Raw genomic sequence first — 19,178 nt, forward strand, 5'->3', positions numbered from 1 at the left:
AACCTTCCGCCAGCCAGGGTCGCGACCCACTCCCCAGATTGAGAGCAGTCAGGAGCTAACGCCACAAAAATCACCAGCCACACCTTGACACCTTCACACAGACACACACACGCACACACTTGACACTTGATGACATAGTCCACGGCGCACGATCCAGTCATCGGTGTGTAAGTTTGACGCCCAATCGTATGTGCTGGGTCACTCAACGAATTAAATGATATGCTGGGAGGAAAATGTTACATCAGGAGGCATTCGGGCCTCGAATTCGTCAGTGTGACTATCTATCTCAGGTGTTTGCGTGCGTGATCCTATCCTTAAACCGTGACTCTTATCTTTTCTGGTATACAGGGTGGTTTTACATATTGTACAGCATTCTCCTTCACCCAAGCCGAGCAGCACGTTAAATTAGAGCTTGGCCCATGAACATGCTCTCCTTGACCTCGGAAACAACGTCCCTCTTGTCGTCTTTTCCAACAAGCACAATACCCCTTCCACGACGTCCCATGCGTCCAGCTCGTCCCAGACGATGGATGAAGTCGATGGTGGTATGTGGGACATCGTATAGAATGACATGCCGCACAGCCAACGTGTCGATGCCCCTAGATGCCAGGTCGGTGGCGACAATGACCTTGGTGTTGGGTAGCGACCGCTTACCCTCAGGGAGAGACTCGGACACAATTGAGCGCAGGGGCTCCGCCGACGTAAACGAGTTAAGCATTTCAGACTGGCGGTTCTCGGCCGTGTCTCTGTTCAGCGCAACGGCGTCGATGCCCTTGGACTGGAGATATTCAGCCACCTCCGTCGTCTTCTCGCGCTCGTTGACGAAGACCATGATGCGGCGAACGTCGATCTCGCCCTGAATCGGGCCCTCATGCTTGGACGCCTCGCGGCCAATGGTGTAGATGGCGTCAGCACAGGCCAGGTTCTTGTTGTTGCGGTAGGGGTCCTTGACGACGTCGATAACACCGAGCTGGACTCTTCTGGGGATGGCGTGAAGGTTCGGCGTCGTGATGCGGGTCATGTCGGGGAAGTTGTTGGCCAGGTAGTTGTCCAGTCTCTTGGGGATGGTCGCCGAACAAAGAATGAACTGCTTCAGCGACGGCATCGCCCTGTCGATAATGGTCGTGGTGACGGGTGCGAAGCTTCGGTCGAATAGCGAGTCGGCCTCGTCGACGATCAGGTGACTGACCTGAGAGAGCACGTTGGGGTCGGAGTCGGCGATCGAGGCGAGCAGATGAGGCGTTGCGATGACCATGTCGACGCCGCGCGGCGAGTACAAGTTCCGCTGGATCGTAGTGGCGCTTATGTTGGCAGAAAGCTTTTCCGACTTGAACTTGACGGCGTGGGAGAGCATCTTGGCCACTCTGCCGACCTGGTCGACGAGCTCCGCAGAAGGAACCAGGACAATGACCCGAGGCCTTGCCAAGGTTGGGTGCGGCTCGTCAAACGAGGATAATTTTTTCGACTTGGATGTCTTTTCCCTGGCCCTCTCCTCTTCGAAGCGCTTCTTGTAGGCCTGGATATCAGGGTTTGCCTCCTCGGCAATCTTCATGGCGTTGACGGCGGGCAGCAGGTACGCCAACGTCTTGCCTGAACCGGTCTCGGCCGCGAGCAAGAAGTCCTGCCTTTTTTCTCCTCTGACCTTGAACGCGCTGGTCTGGCCTAGCATGGCCGGGATCGCAAGCCTCTGGACGGGCGTCGGCTTGATGTCTACCATCCCCCGCAGGAGATCTTCGCTGATGGCGGTCTTGACGGCAGGGATGAGGTCGAACTGGTCAAAAGATTCGTATTCCTGCATCCTGTCTTTCAAGACGTTTCTCTTTCCGTACGACACACCTGCCAGAGACCGTTGCATCTTGAGCGCCTTTCTCGGATCGGACGAGGACTGGGATTCGCCTCCTCTGCTAGGTCTGCCTGACGGCGCTTTCGAGTTGGTCGGCCGCGAAGCGGCACGGCGGGACCCTTCCGGGACTCTGGCGAATGTCTGGTTCATGCCACCAAAAGGCCCCTCGACCTGTCGTCTCGGCGGGCGGGCATCTCTGCTTCGGGGTTTCGCGACGTTGTCAGAGAGAACCATGCGCGACGGCTTCTCTTTCGCCGCCGAACGGTAGGCGGCATTTTGCGTGAACCATGGCGAAGTTGTCAGTCGCGGGAATGGTTGGGGCCGTAAGGTCAGTTGGCATCTGGGGCACAGCGATGCCAGAGTTCTCGACGACATGTTGGGTGGACAGGCGCGGTGAGAGTCGTGTTCGGAACTGGAATCCTCTGATGGAGGAGCGAGATGTTGCGACCCCCTGCCTGGCTCTCGAAATTTTAGAGCTGGGTTTGGTTATTTCTAGCGCCGACCCCCACGCAGCCGGCGTGGTCTAAGCTCTGTGCCGACTTCTGGCAGTGCCACCTCCGGCCCGGTTCTCTCGAAAAGGGAGTCAACGTTGTCATCGCATGTTAATCTGTAGCAGCCTGGAAATGGTCTCAGGGCTGACTGGTATGAAGGGAAAGATGGAGGCCCTGAACAAAGAAGAAGTGTGGTTGCATTGGCACTCAATTACGCATTAAACTCAGTCTAGAAGATACGTTTTTCTGTCCTTAAGAGGGAATCCCACAGGCATTGACTGGAACACTCAGAACTCACTCGATGTAATGCGGCCACCGAGTCAAAAACATGGGCGAGAAAAATGCGTTTATTTTCTGTAGGGCTAGGCAGTTAGTTATCTAAGATCATTTCTGACACCAGACAGTGGCAAGCTCGCGCTTATGTCAAGCATCCTCTCCCGCATACAACAGTCGCTGTGGACTGTGGCGCTCTGCAACAAACCACTCGAGCTTTTTTAGGCCTCGACGTCCGCTGCCACACCCCCCCCCCCCCCCCACTTCACCTGCTCGAAAATGACCACTATTCAATTCCAGCCGCGTGGAACCCCTCTCTGAGTCCCTTCCCCCCTCGTCTATACCTCTCTCAGCCCCATTGACCACCGTTGCTGAGGGGCCGATCCCCTATTTGATTAAGCCTGGCCCTGAAAGGTCAGCTATCTTTATCCGAACCTCCTTTGTCCTCCTTGCCGCTGCTCGACCTCAACCTCTTCTCACTCCTCTCGTTGCTTTGCTTTCCTCTCTCACCCGGTCTCCCCGTCCTGAAAGGCACATTCCGCCAGCAGAACCTTGAGTCAGAAGCATGTGTATCCCCAGGTGACGGGACCCGAAGCAATGAGCGCCGACCTCTTAGACCTCGACAGCTTCTACCAAAGCCCTCCGCCGCAACAACAGCAAACTGGGGGCCAGCCGCAGAAGAACCAGCATCAACGCCCACAGCAGGTCACGGCATCGTCGACGGATCTCTTTGACTTTGCCTCCTTCGCCAGCAACAGATCCGCCGCGGTGGCGGCGCCGGCCCAGCAGACCCAACCATGGCCCAACTTTGAGACGCAACAACCAAGCGGTGCCAGCGGTACCAGCAACGCAGGATGGGGAGACTTCGGCTCGTTTTCGTCCGGCTTCACATCCTCGGCGGCCACGCAGCAGCAGAAGCAGCAGCAGCAATCTAAACAGGCGCCACAGATTACCGACGACGATGATGGATGGGGCGACTTCGAGGTCGCCGAGCCGACGCCGACTCAGCGCTCATTTGTCATGCCTCCGCAGACGAACAAGGCGAGGTCATCGCCGCCACCGCGGAACCGTATCGCGCGCGCCTCCACCTTTGATCTCATGACAAACAACCTCGTCAACGTCGTGGACATGCCTCACGGCTCGGGCTTGTCGCCGATCCCGAGCCCGGGGCTCCCCTCGCCGAACCAGCAACCCGCCACTAGTCCGGGACTGTCATGGCAAGTGCCGAACCGCCATCCTAGCCCTGCGGTCGCATGGCAAACGGCGACTTCCAAGTCACCGACCAGCCCAGGGTATTCGTTCCAGACGACATCTGTGCAGCCGCAATCAGGCCCTGGATTCTCCAGTCAGGTATACGGGTCGCAAAAGAAGCCGAGCCTCCAGCCGGCTAAGCAGTCGGACCCGAACATTCTCTTTGACGCGGAAGAGTTTGAGCTCCAGGGCGGAAACGACGAAGAAGAAGCAGATGATGATGATGATGAGTTTGGCGATTTTGAGACCGTACAGACCCCTTTTCCTGGCGCGAACATAAGCCCGACGCTGGATCCTAGACCGGCTCAACGGCAAAAGCCGCAGACATCGCAACCTCCACTGTCCATGGACCTGCTTTCTCTCGACGACGATCCTCTTCCGGTTGTGCAGCCTCCGTCAAAAAAGCCACAACTTTCCTCGTTGAGCCTCACTGCCCCCGTCTCACCGTATCCCCAGGCCCCCAAGTCGCCGTCCTTCCATGAGCGCAATCCCTTTCCGGGCCTGGGTCTCACCACGCCGACCTCTGCGGATTTCAAAAAGGAAGAGAAGGACGGCAAGCCTAACTCTCCCACACCCATCACGGCTTGGCCGTCTTTCGGGCAAACATCACCCGCGAAGCCAACCACCGCCACGGTGAAAAAGTCGTCGACAGCCTTGAGCCTTCAAAAGGCACAGGAGGAGGAAGACTGGCCAGACTTTGAAGAATTCCCTGACGAGGAGTCCTCGGCCATTGACTCGTCCAGACCCCCGGAAAGCTGGGACTGGGACGCTGTCGACGGCGTCAAGCCGGCAGCATCTTCCGCACTCGCCACCAGAAAGTCGGACCCGAAACCCGGGGAAAAGCCAGAACCGACACCCGAAGTCAGCGATGACGCCCCACCGCCCATCAACATCCCCCCTCCTTCCGTGCTCCTCTCCATCTTCCCGCAGCTCCTCGACCTGGCAAACTCGTCCCTCTTCAAGCCCACGGGCCAGATGGCAGCGCCCCTCAAGAAGCGCATCCTCTCAGACCCGGGAACAGTGACCTTCCTCCGCGCCTACCTCCTTCTCGCCACCGTCGCGGCGCGCATCATCACCGGCCGCAAGCTCCGCTGGCACCGTGACAAGTTCCTTGCCCAGGGCATGGCCATTTCGGCCGCTGGCGCCAAGGGCATGAAGCTCGCGGGCGTCGACAAGGCGCAGGCGGCGCGCGAGGAGCGCGAGACCGCTGACGTCGTGGGCGTGTGGAGAGAGCACGTCGGTCGGCTGCGGTCGGCTGTCGCGGCTGCGAACTCGACGGTCAAGTCGCCGCGCGATCAGCTCCGCGTGCCCGAGATCAGCGAGACGATGCCCGTGTCAACGGCCAAGGTCGTGCCGACGGCACCGAAGCCGTGCATCATATGCGGCCTGAAGCGCGAAGAGCGGGTGAGCAAGGTCGATTTCGATGTCGAGGATAGCTTCGGGGAGTGGTGGGTCGAGCATTGGGGCCACAGGGCCTGCAAGAACTTTTGGGTCGAGCACGAGAAGCAGCTGCGGCAGAGGTGAAGGGAGACTCATGCTTTAGTGGTGGAGTGGACGCTATCTCAGCTGTACATATCGAACATATTATACCTCGATTGCTTACTTTAACATCCGACGGGGCGGCAGTTTCCACAACATCGAGACATTTACGTCCTGCGACACAGTACCAATGGCCTTAGATTTGTCGTTTAACACTCACGTCTTCATGTAATCCCCACGTACGAGGCCGTGCTGGTGCTTGATAACGCTGTCTCAATGCTGTGCATATTTCCGCCCGAAGTCGTCTTGTCAGACATCAGGGCACCCCCGGCCGCGCCAGGTGTCGCGTGCAATGCGTCCACGGACGAATGTGCCCGGCAACCCATCACATGACGGAGGCTTTCAGGGGCGCTTGCCCTGGACCAATTGGCAAGCGGGCTCTCGGAATCCTGCAACGAGTTTCTCTCTTTTCACCTGGGTCGGAATAGGCGAAGGCTCGTCGAATGAGACGAGACGGGACGGGTGCTAGTTAAGGAACTACTGCAACGGAGATGCTATGTGAGGATCGCTGGGTCGACTGTTCTCTTGATTACTTGAACTGGTTGTCCATTTCCAACGTAGCTTTTTTTGGGGGGGGTGGGTGAACCTTAGCCACGACGGATAGCCGGGCACTAGTGAGATGGCGGCCGGGGAGGCTGGAAGAAGAGGAGCATGTCGCAGCTCTCCTCACCAGATTGTGTAATCAGATATTACCCGCGTAATCCGGATAGTGAGATGGTGCAACGTCGGGTCGTACGACACCGTAATGCCCTCTTGATTGAGGGCGGTTTACTCAACGATATCCGAATGGCAAGCATCTGAAGACCAAAGGGCTACCATGGGTTTTCTGATGTGGCATTTTTGACAGGTGATGGACAGCTTTATTCCAAGCAAGACCGAGACCCGGGGGGGGGGGCTGGATCCATCGGCCGCGCCAGCCAGTCGTGGTTCGGCGTACCAATTGAGTCAATCGGAGAGAGCCAAGCAACCACAGTCGTTTGTACTCCATACCCGCGTTCGCTTAACATCGCGACACATGTATAGGCTGCCGCACAGCAACACCGCAACGTGACGGGTGGAGCGACGAAGGTCCCGTTGTTGATCAAGGCGTCCGACCGATTTGGGGTGGGAGGGGGAGAGAGTGGATGTGTGGAATTGGTCAGCCACGGGTCATTGATAGGAACTGGAGCTTGGGACGCTTGATGCGCTTGCGTCTCGAGCCTGCGACAGGTCCGTCATTGACGTGCAGGTTGCGACCGGGATCGAGCGAGACTAGCTGCTATGTTGGAAGAGCCGTCTGCTAGCCTATCCCCATATTGCGAGTTGAGCAGATGCGGCCAGTTCAATTGCTCACTTGCTTGACCCAACAAGATTCTTGCCAGCAAAAGCCCCGATGCGTGCGGGTATCCAGGCACCGCCAGATCCTGAATAGACTAGCAATGCGCATTGCGTCGAATGATTCAACCCTGGAATGGGCGGCGATTCGAGACGGCCGGGAATGCTTCTTCCCTGTTGTGTGTCCCGGCGGGGATCGGTCCGAGAGAGCTCTATGCAAGGCGGTACCGTCGTGTACTTCAGGAGGACACCTGTAAACCCTACCCAGAGTTTTCACCCCGCCCTCGCTCGACGACGTGTAAGCGTGTGAAAGATGGGAGAGGAGGGAGGGATAGCTCTAACATGTCCCCAATAGAGGGAGGCATCGAGGCGGTGGCAAAAATCGTGTGAGAGTGGCGGGGGGTTGGTGTGTGACGGGTGACGGGTGACCACTGATGGGTGATGAACGATTGAGACAATCTCAAAAACGACGGGTTTGAGAAAGCTTGGGCGCAGTCGCAGCGGCTTCTCGGTATCTCATTTTGCGCGGGCCCGTTTGTCCATCACCCAAGTCGATGCCAAATCGCACCTGTGTCAGTATGTCGGTAGATGATGCTACAGAAGTTAGCGAGCGCATCACGTCACAGGAGGGAGCTCCGGTCTATCTGTCTGTCCTTCAAGAGACGAGAGAGCACCCCCCTCTCAGAGCCCTAGGAGGAAAGCGTCCATGTGCTGGGTAAGCTCTACGTTGGAGGGAGGAAGGGGTCCTGGGTGAGGTGCCGTATACGGTTTGGATACAGCTCGGGAAGCATGTGCAGGAGGGGCAGGATACATGATGAGTTGGTGGCCCTAGCGTCCGTGAATGTATCGTTTCAGTGGATGTCGGTGTGCAAGGTACACGTAATCAGCTGATGCAGGGCGGCATCTCAAGTAGCCGCCGTTAGAGTGATGAGGCACCTGCCGTCTGCTATCCTCGTACCTTGCCTGTCTCTATGGTTGTTCCATCCCATTCAAGTCTTTCTTCCCTCCTCCCGACTAGTACAGTGAATCGGTAGAGGTCCTAACCTGCCCTGTCGGCCTGTTTTCACAGTCTTTCCATCCCACCCATAGCCTCTCCACTAAGAAACAGCGGTATTTCAATCCTCCAGCAGCCAACTACCCCTAAATCTTCCCCTCATCACACTCAACTAGGTACCACCAACAGTCGGCAGCCAACCATTTCCACTACTATTACACACTGGGACCACCTCAAGAAGCCAGCCACCACAGGTACTTTTCTTAGTAGGTAATGGGAAGTACCTACCTTTCTTAACCACACCACCTAGAAGCGGTACTTGGCTTTCTACAAGAGCATCACTACCTGGTAAGTACCTTTGAGTGTTACATCCCCCCCCCCCAGCCCAGTCCAAACAACAGACAGAAGGAGAAGAGAAAAAAAATACTGAGGCGCACTTTCCTGTTCCTGCCCATTCCCTCACATTTGACCTACCGACTTTTCTCCTCCTATTTTCACCTCCCACTCTTCTTTTCGTCCTTCACCTCTTCACCTCACTCTCCATCTACTCCACGACCTCCCTTCTTCCGACCCCAACTCTTCACCTCTTCACCTCACCCAACTCTCCCAGAAAACCTCACTTCCGCCTCCATCATCCCCCTCTTTACCTCTCCCACTCCGACTTCTCTACATCTCCTCCACCCAAACTTCTCTAACTCTCTCCCATAACTCCTCCTCTACCCCTCCATCTACCAACTCCGCAATCCACCACCCACTTCAATCCACTACAACCAGCCCGCGCACTTGCGACCGCATCACATCGCGACTCCAACAAGCCAACTATTTGGGGACTCAAGCAACATCTCAGTTCAGTCACTGAGAATTCGTCCTGTCGCGCCAAACAGCCGGCTTTCACATCTTTCACAAACTCCCATCGGCTACCTTCCTAGTCCCCACACCTTCAGCAGCAAGACCCCGCGCCTTTCTGCTTAGAAAGTTCGGAAATCCTAAGGTAATTATTACAAGTATTCTACAAACCCTCCTCAAAGTATGCGCGCACTACAGTTGTACCGCGACGCCTGCACTATGGCTATTACTACACCTGTTTGGCACCGCACGATATACTTCAGATGTTTTACACGAGCTATTGTCTTGTCAGAAGGATAGAGGAGATCCGCATCTTTTTTTCTGGTTGTGACTATGGTCGCATACACAACTTCAACAAAATCGCAACAACCCCCCCCCCCCTTACATTTACCCTCCACTCTGCCTCACTTTTTTTTCTCCTTTCCAACATCTCGATCATCATGTTCGGCATTTTCCCCAACTGTCACAGCCTACTAACTATGTTTCTTAGGTTCATTGGCTCTAACTTATCACCTTGAACCATATCCGTCTCGAATCCCAGACCAGCCATGTCTGCCCAGGAGAACATTGCTTCCAATGGCAACGACCTCGTTGGCTCCCTCGATCAGCTCAAAATCGATGACGAGGTCAGACTTGGCCCCGACGGCGAGCCCGCGCCCCGCACCGACGAGGAGTATGCCCAGGCACAGCTCACTTTGAGGGCCATCGTTTCCTCCAAGGAGGCTGGCGTCATCATTGGCAAGGCGGGCAAGAACGTCGCCGACCTTCGCGACGAGACCGGTGTCAAGGCCGGCGTCAGCAAGGTGGTCCAGGGTGTCCATGACCGCGTTCTCACTATCACTGGTGGTTGCCAGTCCGTCTCTGAGGCCTACTCTATCGTTGCCCGCGCCCTTCTTGAGGGAGCTCCCTCCCTGGGCATGGGTGGCGTTGTCCAGAACAACGGCACTCACCGTATGATTCCCCCTCCATGTATCCTAATAGTCCTAGCTGACAACCACTCTTAGCCATCAAGCTCCTCATCTCTCATAACCAGATGGGAACCATCATTGGCCGCCAGGGCTTGAAAATTAAGCACATCCAGGACGCCTCGGGTGTTCGCATGGTTGCCCAGAAGGAGATGCTCCCTCAGTCGACTGAGCGCATCGTTGAGGTTCAGGGTACCCCCGAGGGCATCAAGGGGGCCGTTTGGGAAATCTGCAAGTGCCTCGTCGATGATTGGCAAAGGGGTACAGGAACTGTCCTGTACAACCCTGCCGTTCGCACGCAGCCCGGCACCACCTCGACCGCTGGCGGCTCGACCGCGACCTTCTCTTCTGGCGGTGGTCGCTCCAACGACTACTCCGCTCCGCGTGTCATGCGCACGGGCAACGGTGCCGACTTCAGCACCAACAGCAACAGCAACAACGGTGGCGGCGGCGGTGGCGGCCGTCCTTATGGTCGTCGTTCTGACTCGGACGCTGCTTCCCGCGGCCCTCCGACCCACGATGAGAACGGCGAAGAGCTTCAAACGCAGAACATTAGCATTCCCGCTGACATGGTTGGCTGCATCATCGGCCGTGCCGGCAGCAAGATCTCGGAGATCCGCAAGACCTCTGGCGCTCGCATTTCCATTGCCAAGGTAAGATGCAGTGATTCCAGACAAATACTTGAAATATGACTAACCTTCCCAGGCTCCTCACGATGACACTGGCGAGCGCATGTTCACGATCATGGGAACTGCCAAGGCCAACGAGTCGGCTCTGTTCCTTCTCTACGAGAACCTCGAGGCGGAGAAGATGCGCCGTCAGACTGCCACTTCGCCCGAGTAAAAAAAGTGACCAACTTTTCGCCCCTTCCACAGTTCGACATCTAATTTCAGACGCTGGACATTGCAGACTTTGGCCGCAAGGCTTGATATCTGAGATGAGGGGGTGTTAATTCCACACTCCATCTCTAGGACGGACGCGACAAATCACTTTCTTCTTTGCTTTTTTCGAAAATACCTGGGTCGACGGATTACCCAGACGTGCGTGCAACAATATCGGTCACCAAGCTGGTCCTCAACTTTCGCTTTTTTATCGTTGCGCACACAACGTTGCTTTTTTTTGGGAGGGTGGTCCTCCGGTCAACGTTTGGGCAGGCAAAAGAGATCCCCGGGTCTACGGACAGGGATTCTTGTATTCAGCCTTCCGGAACTGAACATACGGCACGACTTATGATTACTTCACGCGGATACCTCTTTGAAGCAGAGTTGCAGCTTCGGAGCACTATTAATGACATCGGCCTTCAACTCACTCCACATCCTCCTCTCGAAAGTCACCCTACCCCTACACTCCGAACGATCCGAAAATACCTTTAGTGGCCTGCCTACATATTTCTGCTGGTCTTGGGTTATGGAAGTCTTGCTTCCGGTATTGGCTCTCCAATGCCAGGTGGATTCTAGATAGTACGCTTAACCCATAGCTAGGCAGACAATCCTGTTTGAGCAAGGCCGCTCAGAAAAACAGTCGCCCCAACGCCCTTGATGTGACTGATGTGTATGCTTCCTGTGAATCTGGTCAATGCAGGAAAGTATACAGTGGACGGCAAGATGCATTTCTTTGGTGGCCGGTACGCTCTATCATATTCTCTACGTCTGGCTGATAGCGATGAAACAAAGGAAGCGCAGTAGGAATCGCGTAGTCTCAGTCTGGCAAGTCGAATTGGGATGGAGACAGGCGACTGATCTGGCAAACTGGTCAAGGGAGCGTTTGCGCCTCATCCAGGGTCAAGATGCGATCCTTTTATGATTGGCCAATTCTGGGCGGGGCACTGGGTACCTGTGTGTGATGCCGATCGGGAGAGGGGAGAATCGGCTGGGCTGGTGGTTCCTGATAAGGTTAGAGCGGCCGCAAACAAGCAGTGAAGAGGGACCCTGGAGCGACTTTGGGATGTGAGCTCCCCACCTTAATCTTTTTCCATTTTGGCATGATGCCAACCTGTCATCTGCCCCAGCTGTCACTGACGTTTGTTGGCCAGCTACTCTATCTACGTTCTCTTTTTGTGTTGTTTCGGTGTCCATCTTTCACTCTTGGATCAACTCCAGACTCGAATCCCGAGACTCTTTATGCTTCCTCCTCGTGTTTCTGTCTGATATTTTCTTCATCTTTGTCTTTCTTTCGCCCCCGATCCTGAACCAACACGTAGTCATTGAGTGGTTGTCGCTCGCTCCTTTTACAATCGTGCCTTCTCCCTTCTCACGCAAGTTCAGGTCACGCTCTACACACCACGCGAAACAAAACGGAACATAGGGCATCGCAGAATACCAAAATGGCGCGTTCAAAGCAGGCCACTCCCATCCGTCGGCAGACGTCGTCCGAGTACTTTAGCAAGGCCGACACCCTCGCGCGGACACCCAGCCACAGCAATGGAGTCGCGACGACAGCAACGTCTTCAAAATCCAACGGCAAGGTCTCCGTGCCTGCCGCTCCCGTTGAGGCAAAGGAGGCCGGCGTAGTGCAGATCTTGATTGCCGTAGGCGGTATCTACGCCTCATTGTACGTCGTCGCATATCCACCTCTTTTCTGTATTGCCACACATCTGGGCCTCTTTGGCTGACTGACTCTGGATTGCGCACAGCTTGACGTGGGCCTACCTCCAAGAGAAGCTCACGACAACGCCCTACGGCCCGGCCTCGAAGCCCGAGGTTTTCAAGTATCCCGTATTCCTCAACACGATTCAGTCTCTTTTCGCCGCGACGACTGGCTTTCTCTATCTCTGGTTCTCCTCGCGCGGCACCACATCTCTACCGCCCGTCTTCCCCTCGCGCGGCATCGTTATGCCCCTCGCCCTCGTCGCTGTCACCTCGTCCCTCGCGTCGCCCTTCGGCTACGCCTCCCTCGCACATATCGACTACATCACGTTCCTGCTCGCAAAGTCTTGCAAGCTGGTCCCCGTCATGCTCCTCCACACCACCTTATTCGGCAAGCGTTACCCGCTGTACAAGTACCTCGTCGTCGCAGGCGTCACCGCGGGCGTGGCGGTGTTCACGCTGCACTCGGGCAGCAAGAAGAAGAAGTCGGTCGTCAACCCGGACGCTAACATGCCCTGGGGCATGCTCCTGCTGTCCATCAACCTGCTGTTTGATGGTCTCACCAACAGCACCCAGGACTACATCTTCAGCACCTTCAAGGGGTACACGGGCCCGCAGATGATGTGCGCCAACAACCTGATGAGCACCGCCGTCACTCTCGGTTACCTGGTACTGAGCCCCTGGCTGGTGCACACGGGGCTGGGCGAGTACCTCGGCATGGACGTCGCCGGCAATGCGGGCGAACTGAAGGCCGCGCTGGCCTTCATGGCGCGGTACCCCGCCGTGTGGTGGGATGTGCTGGGTTTCGCGGCGTGTGGCGCCGTCGGCCAGGTGTTTATCTGTACGCTCCCTCACCCCTCCCTCATTCTGTCCCCCCTATTCCTCCGAGGCCCAATGTTATCTAACGCTCTTTCCAGTCTATACCCTCTCAACCTTCTCCTCGGTTCTACTCGTCACCGTAACCGTCACCCGCAAGATGGTCACCATGGCTCTCTCCGTCTTCGCCTTCGGCCACAGCCTCACCAGCATGCAATGGCTCGGCGTCTCCCTCGTCTTCGGCGCCATCGGGGCCGAAGCCCAGATCGCGACAAAGGAGAAAAGGGCCAAGGAGGCCGCGAAGCGCGCCGCCGCCGCTGGCAAGACGGAGTAAGAGGCTGTAGGAAAGTAGCACTCGTTCAATTTGAGGTACTTGCTGCTGTACCCCCCCCCCCCCCCCGACCGTGTAGTGCCCCTTCTTCCCTCCTAGCCCTTTTGGGGCCAGACGTTTCGTGATGTTGTTTGTCGGAGGCTGGCGTAGAACACGTCGAGAATTTCCAAAGAGAAAGCAATCGCTTGCTAAGAGACGTCAATCGAGCAACAGAGCACAACCAAAGAAGGTGCTTTTCCCCCCTTTTCAATGCAGAATTGCGGTGGCCACGGTTCATTTTTGCTGGCAGTGTTGCTTCTTTCTTATTCTGCACCAAACACCCCCCCCCCCCCCCCCCCCCCCCCCCCTTTTTTTTTTTTCTCCTTCCACCTTTTTGAGATATCCAAACACATGTTATCGATCATGTCCCATCTCCATCTTTCACGGGTGGGTTCTAGCCTAGTACCTTCGATTCCTATTCCCAGCTTTACTCGTGGATACAAGTTCATGTATATATATACCCATATACTTATAGACACATATCTGCGCACATACAGCATGCAGCAAGCATACACATACACACTCGCAGATGAAACTACGGAGTGTCCGTCCACCCGGTGCCGACTGGCGTTTCGCTATTGATAGATCATCAAGAAAGCAGCTTTGGAGATCCTGCCTAACCCTCAAGTTTCCTACGCTTCGTAAAGGGAAGTGAAGATAACCCCCTTTCTTGCCTCGCTCGCATCAACTCTCTCTCTCTCTCTCTCTCTCCCTACAAAAGTCAGCCACCCGACATCATCTCCCAGCGATGCCTAGTCTCACCATTGGAAACAGCACCAGGCACCAGGAAGGCGATCACGACAAGCGAGAAACAGGCAGCAGATTTGACACACAAAGTGTGGCTTCTCAGTTATTTTCCAAGTCATCTACCTTCCACCCTCCGCCCCTCCTTCCCCAGCCATGCCGTCATGGTATGATCATCTCGTCCTCACCTCCGCTTTCTCCTGGACTCCATATGCGTTTGCGGAAAGTCATCCGTAGATAGACCCGCGAGGGAAAAAAGCAAGAAAAAATCCGAACTAAACAACACAAGAAAAGAAAACGTGACGGTATCGGGGGTCTTTTCTTTTGGAGGGTTTCAAAAAAAATTCGTCGACAGCCGTCTTCTCTCCAAGCCAACCAGTCCCCGTGGGAAAATGGCATCGTGAAGAAATTCTGTGAAGCAAAATCCACCCTCCCCCTTAACTCCTTGGTCCAAAATGTTGGCGCACTCGAAAACGACTACACGTAAGATGGCCGAACCCCCATCCCGTTGCCTGTTCATGTCCAAATGGGGGAAATCCGTTTCCCACCTTTTCGTTCCAATATTCGCGCCCGGAGGACACGGCTCTAGATTACACATTTCGGTTTATGGTAGTAAGGTACGTTTTTTTGTTTTTCGCAAAGTGCTAGCATGGCGGTTTCCATCACCAATTCGCCACTCGCTGCGCTCTGAAAAGAAGGCTCGAAAATGACAAAAGAAATGCCGGCTTGACGGTTGATAAAGCTCCTCCTAGAGCTCGTCGTGTTCGACAAGGTAGATTGGGCAGATTGTACGTCTGGTTTGGATCATCGGTGGCGTCCACGAGGCGAGAAATCGCGTGATAGTATGCCACCGACAACCCTTTCTCATCCAGAACGATGCGCCGCATGTGAATGCCGTAGAAACATTCAACGGACTGGAAGGGTGGTTACCCGGCTTGCATGGTGCGAAATTTTCGATTGATGGCCTCGAGCTCACCTCTTCTGCAAACCTTGGACGAAGTACGAGGACTGCTTTGTCGCAATGCACTCGTGTTGACCGGTTGGTGTCGCAGAAAATAGCAACAATGGCCAATAGTTCGGCCGAGTGTAGCCGAAATAGTCCGATCCAGAGGGGCTTGATGCTAATGGCTTAGTGGCGGTGTGTCCCGTCCTGGCGGCGGTCATAGCAGCTCGTCGATAGACCTCACAATTGGCGTTTCACCTTTTGTAGGCGGACTTCGCGGATCGGCCACCTGAGTGGGGCGTCCGAAAGGGTAGAAAGGATCCCTGGGGAACATTGTTTCTCGAGGCGAGAACAGACCTTCGCTTGGGGTCGGCGGTACCTCGACAAATCGCATCCCTGGGAACTCGTTGCAGGAAGCGTGCAGCGGGTTTTTTGTCATTGTCTCTGCTCTGGGCGACATGAGAGCCGCATCGTCAGGAATCGCGCCAACCATTGTGAGCGGTCGTTCCGTGTGGACAGCGTGCTGCGTCCGGCGGTCTGTTGCCGGACCCAGATTCAAGCTGGAGAATCCGAAGCCGGCAGATGGGCCGAATCGGTGTGCCCCAAAACCAGGCGAGGGGGGTGGGCCAGGCGAAGGTGGTGGCCTGGAGAAGAACGATGACGAAGGTACGAGACCCGAAACAGGCGGCGCGGGTTTGGAAGGAAGCAAACGGTCGACGTCGAAACTTCCAAACTTTGCAGAGTTCTCACTTTCTGACCATGAAAAACTCGACGGTGCCGATGATGGCCCCGGTGAGATTGGCTGGCTGCCGGGCGTCGAGTGACCCCTGGCACGAGTAGGACTGCTCTTGCTTGGGCTCGCATTCCCCGAGCTACCCTCCTTCTCTCCTGGGAGAGGAGCTGTCAAAGGCTCCTTGGGTGCGATGTCAATGGCGGCATCTGCAGAAAGCGTTAAACGGTGTTTGGTGGGGCTACGTCCGGCACGGGGGCGAAACGCCGAACCTGGCGACGCTTTCTTCTTGGAGACCTGCTTCTGGAAGTCCTGTAGGCAGTACATGAGCTTCATGTTGGGGCTGATCCACTTGCTCTTCTCCTGAGCTGCGTAATAGGCGTCGTTGACGCTTAGGTCGGGGTTCCGGTAAAGTCCGTACGCGATGATGAGACTGGCAGACCGGCTTGCGCCTTGTTGGCAATGGACAAGGACCCTCTTTCCCTCCTTTGTTCTCGTGTCAATTGTTTCGCAAAGATGCATGAGGTCCTGAGCGATATCTGTGTTGTGGTCCCAAGGCATGTGGATGTACTCTGGGCGCTGAACGGAGAATGACATGGCCCTAGGCGTCGTCGGTGTTTCGATTCTGTCACTGGTGGGGAACTCGAAAGCCGTCGAAAAACTCGCGTTTGACACGGCGGTATCGGGGATGGGGCTGAGGATCGCAGGAGAGTCCGACATGGGCTCATCCGGTTTTGGCAGAAATGAGAACGGATTGCTGACTTCCCGTGCAACGTTTATGACCGTGTCGAACTTTGAGGCTTCCTCGGCAGTCGGCTCCAGGTAGAGGTAGACATTGTCCTCGTAGATTGCAATGGGGCCGTCAGGGTAACCGGGCGTCTTTTGATCCTCGTTGTTTTCGTTCTCGTGGTACGGCTCAAAGTCGAGGGCGGCGCGGCTGGCGAGCTGGGTCTTGATTGGCGACTCCTCCTCAACAATTGTCGTGTCGAACGAAGCGCCGATGCCGGCCTTTGTCGGCCTCAAGAACTCTGATAGACCCGACTCGTTCCTCTCAAGGACCTTGGGAAAAGTCATTCCACCGGGGGGGCCAAACGTCGCGGACTTCAGGGAAGGCAGCATATGGGGAGACGAGGTCGAGTGTTTTAGGGCGCGCCTCTGCAGAATGGGTGCCATGCCAGGCGTACCGGGGACGTCGAGTGTGTTCCGCATGACCAGGTCCGAAGTCTTGGTATTGAGGCTCAACTGACTGGGCTTGCGCTTCATTGCCGGGATGGTAGGCTTGATGAAAGAGGGCGATGCAGGTTCAGAGACGAGCGTTGTGGCCGCGTTGCTCGCGAAGGGCGGCTGGATCGACAGACCCTTCATATTCTTGGGACGGCGTGGCGAGGGCGACGTCATAGGTCGACCGAAACTCGTGGCTTCCGTCGCAGTGAAAGAATTCATCGAGGACAATGGCGCAAGGCCGCCAAAGGAGGTAGCCGGGAAAGAGCTGAGGGGGATCAGGTTGACGGGGGAGTCTGGGGAAGACGAGGGAGACGGGTCCGACAACGGGGAGCAGTCGCTCGTCGAGAGCGTCGTCGTAGGTGAAGACTCAGCAGACTCGGATGCCTGTGTGGAGGTACTGTCGTGGTGCTTGTGGGTGGGATCGGACGGCATCATGGGCCGCAGATGTTGGACCGGGTTGGCCAAGGATTTCCCGGCAGCCTCCATGTCCATCAACTTAGGGTCGACAAGAGTGAGGGTTTCCTGGGCTGCGATTGTCTCCGCGTCAAGGTCGAAGACTGACATGAAGGAGGGGATTTGATCCTCGTAGACCCGCCTCGCCGCCGCTGACGGCATGGTTTTGTGCACCTTTGGAATGGGCTGCCCGACTCCCTTTTCTCTCTCTCTCCTCTTGCGCGAGGGAAACGTGTTGGCGGCAGTCTCGGGCGACGAGACTGCGTAAGCCGAGGGGGGCAGCGTGGGCGTAATGGTTAAAGAAATGGTTGCGGCGGGTGGTGGTTGAAGGGGCGGGAGTCGCGGTTGGTGTTGTTGAAAGAAGGAAAAGGGCGTAGGCGATTGGTGAAGATCGGAGGACAGCGCTGCTGAATCCCGTCGATGTTTCTGCTCGTCGTCGTTCGTCGTCGTCGGCGGCGGGGTTTGGTGGTTCAAGTCTCGGTAGGACCGAAGTCTCTTATTTTCCTTCACTCTCTGGTCCTTGGTCCTCCTCGTACTCGGGGCGGTGCCGCGGTGTGCGCTGGGCAGGTGACCAGTCTCGCGACAAGAATAGTTCAGGTCGGAGAGAAGGCGGGGGGGCTGTTCGTAAGCGGCGGGTCCCTCTCTGGTGTGGGCGGGGGAAACAAAGAGGTGAAGTCGTCGTCAAGGTCGGGAAGAGAAGACAAGAGCGCAGGGCAGAGAGTAAAGTGAAAGGCGAAGAAGGGGAAGTAGTGGTGATAGGTAGAGAGTGAGAGACAGAGAATAGAGCAAGCGGTTGGTGGTGGAAGAGAATGGAGAAGAGAGAAAACAATGGCTAGTGGTGACGACGAAAACGGCGGCTCGGGGGCTAGCACATGCTGTAGGCAGGAAACAGAGATGTGGCACCGTCCAGGTCAATACGGATACATGGATGAAGTGTGAGGGCGGGTAAAGTAAGTTGTGGGAGTGGGATAAAAAGCGAATGAAGTAAAGAATATTCGCCGGTTGGGAAGAGCACCGGGCCAGAGTTGAGGGTTGGTAGGTAGGTAGGCAAGGTGAAGTGAGGTAAGGCAGGTGTAGGGAATGAAGAGGGAGGGGGTGGAATTGGGAATTTTGGGGGAGAGAAGGACGAAATGTTAGGAGAGGCGGCGGCGGTGGTGGTGGAAGGATGCGAGGATGGTTGAGAGGGGTGGAGTTGTGTGAGAAAGGGTTCGACAGAAGGACACAGGGCCTTGGGAGTGAGAAAGACGGGGGCTGGCTAGCCGGCAACAGGAGCAACAGGAGCAGCGGTAGTCGCAGCAGTAGCAGTAGGCCAGTAGCAGTCACAAAGCAACAGCAGCGAGCAGCAACCTACCTGCACATACAGGGAAGGGCGGCAGCGACAGCGGCAGCAGCAACAGGAATGAGGGTATTGGACGGCTTGGGTTTTGGATTTGGGAGAGGGGTGGATGAGGGGCGGCGGACGACACGCTGGGCGGCGCAGGTACTGGCGCAGTGAAGCTGGGGGGAACTAGGTACCCGATACCAGTGTCGGGACGGATTTTGCTGGCTGCACGCAAGCGACTGGGAACGCGAGACTGGAGAGGAATGGGTCCTCTCGGTCGAAAATGGACGTGGGCGCGCTGGGTTAGGGCCTGCGCATGAGCGATGCTGGTCCAAGGCAAGGACTACGGGAGGTGGGAGGGTCCCCCCCCAGGGCAGGGCTGGTAGCTAGCTTGACTCCTCGAGGCGTCAGTTGAGGGCGGGCGAGGCACTGGACGACCGGGGTAGGGGTCCTTTCCTGGGCTGCTAGTGGCCCAC

The 19,178-nt window shown here is 56.2% G+C and overlaps 5 protein-coding genes across 5 annotated transcripts; 3 read left to right on the forward strand and 2 right to left on the reverse strand.

Moving 5' to 3' along the window:
* Nucleotides 1–253: 253 nt before the first annotated feature.
* On the reverse strand, nucleotides 254–2,282 carry CDEST_01076 (Putative helicase, P-loop containing nucleoside triphosphate hydrolase). Its single transcript, XM_062917235.1, has one exon. It carries the CDS (start codon nucleotides 2,216–2,218, stop codon nucleotides 401–403), a length of 1,818 nt encoding a protein of 605 aa, XP_062773286.1. The 5' UTR covers nucleotides 2,219–2,282; the 3' UTR covers nucleotides 254–400.
* A 402-nt stretch (nucleotides 2,283–2,684) lies between these two features.
* CDEST_01077 (uncharacterized protein) lies at nucleotides 2,685–6,196 on the forward strand. Its single transcript, XM_062917236.1, has one exon. The coding sequence runs from the start codon at nucleotides 3,205–3,207 to the stop codon at nucleotides 5,380–5,382; it is 2,178 nt and encodes a 725-aa protein (XP_062773287.1). The 5' UTR covers nucleotides 2,685–3,204; the 3' UTR covers nucleotides 5,383–6,196.
* Nucleotides 6,197–7,732: 1,536 nt separating this feature from the next.
* Nucleotides 7,733–11,090, forward strand: CDEST_01078 (Putative K domain-containing protein). Its single transcript, XM_062917237.1, has 4 exons — nucleotides 7,733–8,696; nucleotides 9,042–9,502; nucleotides 9,556–10,169; nucleotides 10,222–11,090. The coding sequence occupies exons 2-4, from the start codon at nucleotides 9,100–9,102 to the stop codon at nucleotides 10,357–10,359; spliced, it is 1,155 nt and encodes a 384-aa protein (XP_062773288.1). The 5' UTR covers nucleotides 7,733–8,696; nucleotides 9,042–9,099; the 3' UTR covers nucleotides 10,360–11,090.
* Nucleotides 11,091–11,496: 406 nt separating this feature from the next.
* CDEST_01079 (uncharacterized protein) lies at nucleotides 11,497–14,720 on the forward strand. Its single transcript, XM_062917238.1, has 4 exons — nucleotides 11,497–12,066; nucleotides 12,149–12,942; nucleotides 13,019–13,538; nucleotides 13,627–14,720. The coding sequence occupies exons 1-3, from the start codon at nucleotides 11,840–11,842 to the stop codon at nucleotides 13,249–13,251; spliced, it is 1,254 nt and encodes a 417-aa protein (XP_062773289.1). The 5' UTR covers nucleotides 11,497–11,839; the 3' UTR covers nucleotides 13,252–13,538; nucleotides 13,627–14,720.
* A 1-nt stretch (nucleotide 14,721) lies between these two features.
* On the reverse strand, nucleotides 14,722–18,553 carry CDEST_01080 (Putative tyrosine-specific protein phosphatase). The gene has a single exon (XM_062917239.1). The coding sequence runs from the start codon at nucleotides 17,541–17,543 to the stop codon at nucleotides 15,192–15,194; it is 2,352 nt and encodes a 783-aa protein (XP_062773290.1). The 5' UTR covers nucleotides 17,544–18,553; the 3' UTR covers nucleotides 14,722–15,191.
* Between the last annotated feature and the right edge of the window lie 625 nt (nucleotides 18,554–19,178).

This window comes from Colletotrichum destructivum, chromosome 1 (assembly GCF_034447905.1).
Source record: "Colletotrichum destructivum chromosome 1, complete sequence".
NCBI classification, from domain to species: domain Eukaryota; kingdom Fungi; phylum Ascomycota; class Sordariomycetes; order Glomerellales; family Glomerellaceae; genus Colletotrichum; species Colletotrichum destructivum.

Coding starts and splice junctions, on each gene's coding strand:
- CDEST_01076 (XM_062917235.1), bottom strand. CDS start 2,218: ATGTCGTCGAGAACTCTGGCATCGCTGTGCCCCAGATGCCAACTGACC.
- CDEST_01077 (XM_062917236.1), top strand. CDS start 3,205: ATGAGCGCCGACCTCTTAGACCTCGACAGCTTCTACCAAAGCCCTCCG.
- CDEST_01078 (XM_062917237.1), top strand. CDS start 9,100: ATGTCTGCCCAGGAGAACATTGCTTCCAATGGCAACGACCTCGTTGGC. Junction 9,503..9,555: donor CCAGAACAACGGCACTCACC/GTATGATTCCCC, acceptor AACCACTCTTAG/CCATCAAGCTCCTCATCTCT. Junction 10,170..10,221: donor CTCGCATTTCCATTGCCAAG/GTAAGATGCAGT, acceptor TAACCTTCCCAG/GCTCCTCACGATGACACTGG.
- CDEST_01079 (XM_062917238.1), top strand. CDS start 11,840: ATGGCGCGTTCAAAGCAGGCCACTCCCATCCGTCGGCAGACGTCGTCC. Junction 12,067..12,148: donor GGCGGTATCTACGCCTCATT/GTACGTCGTCGC, acceptor GATTGCGCACAG/CTTGACGTGGGCCTACCTCC. Junction 12,943..13,018: donor CGTCGGCCAGGTGTTTATCT/GTACGCTCCCTC, acceptor CGCTCTTTCCAG/TCTATACCCTCTCAACCTTC.
- CDEST_01080 (XM_062917239.1), bottom strand. CDS start 17,543: ATGCCGTCAGCGGCGGCGAGGCGGGTCTACGAGGATCAAATCCCCTCC.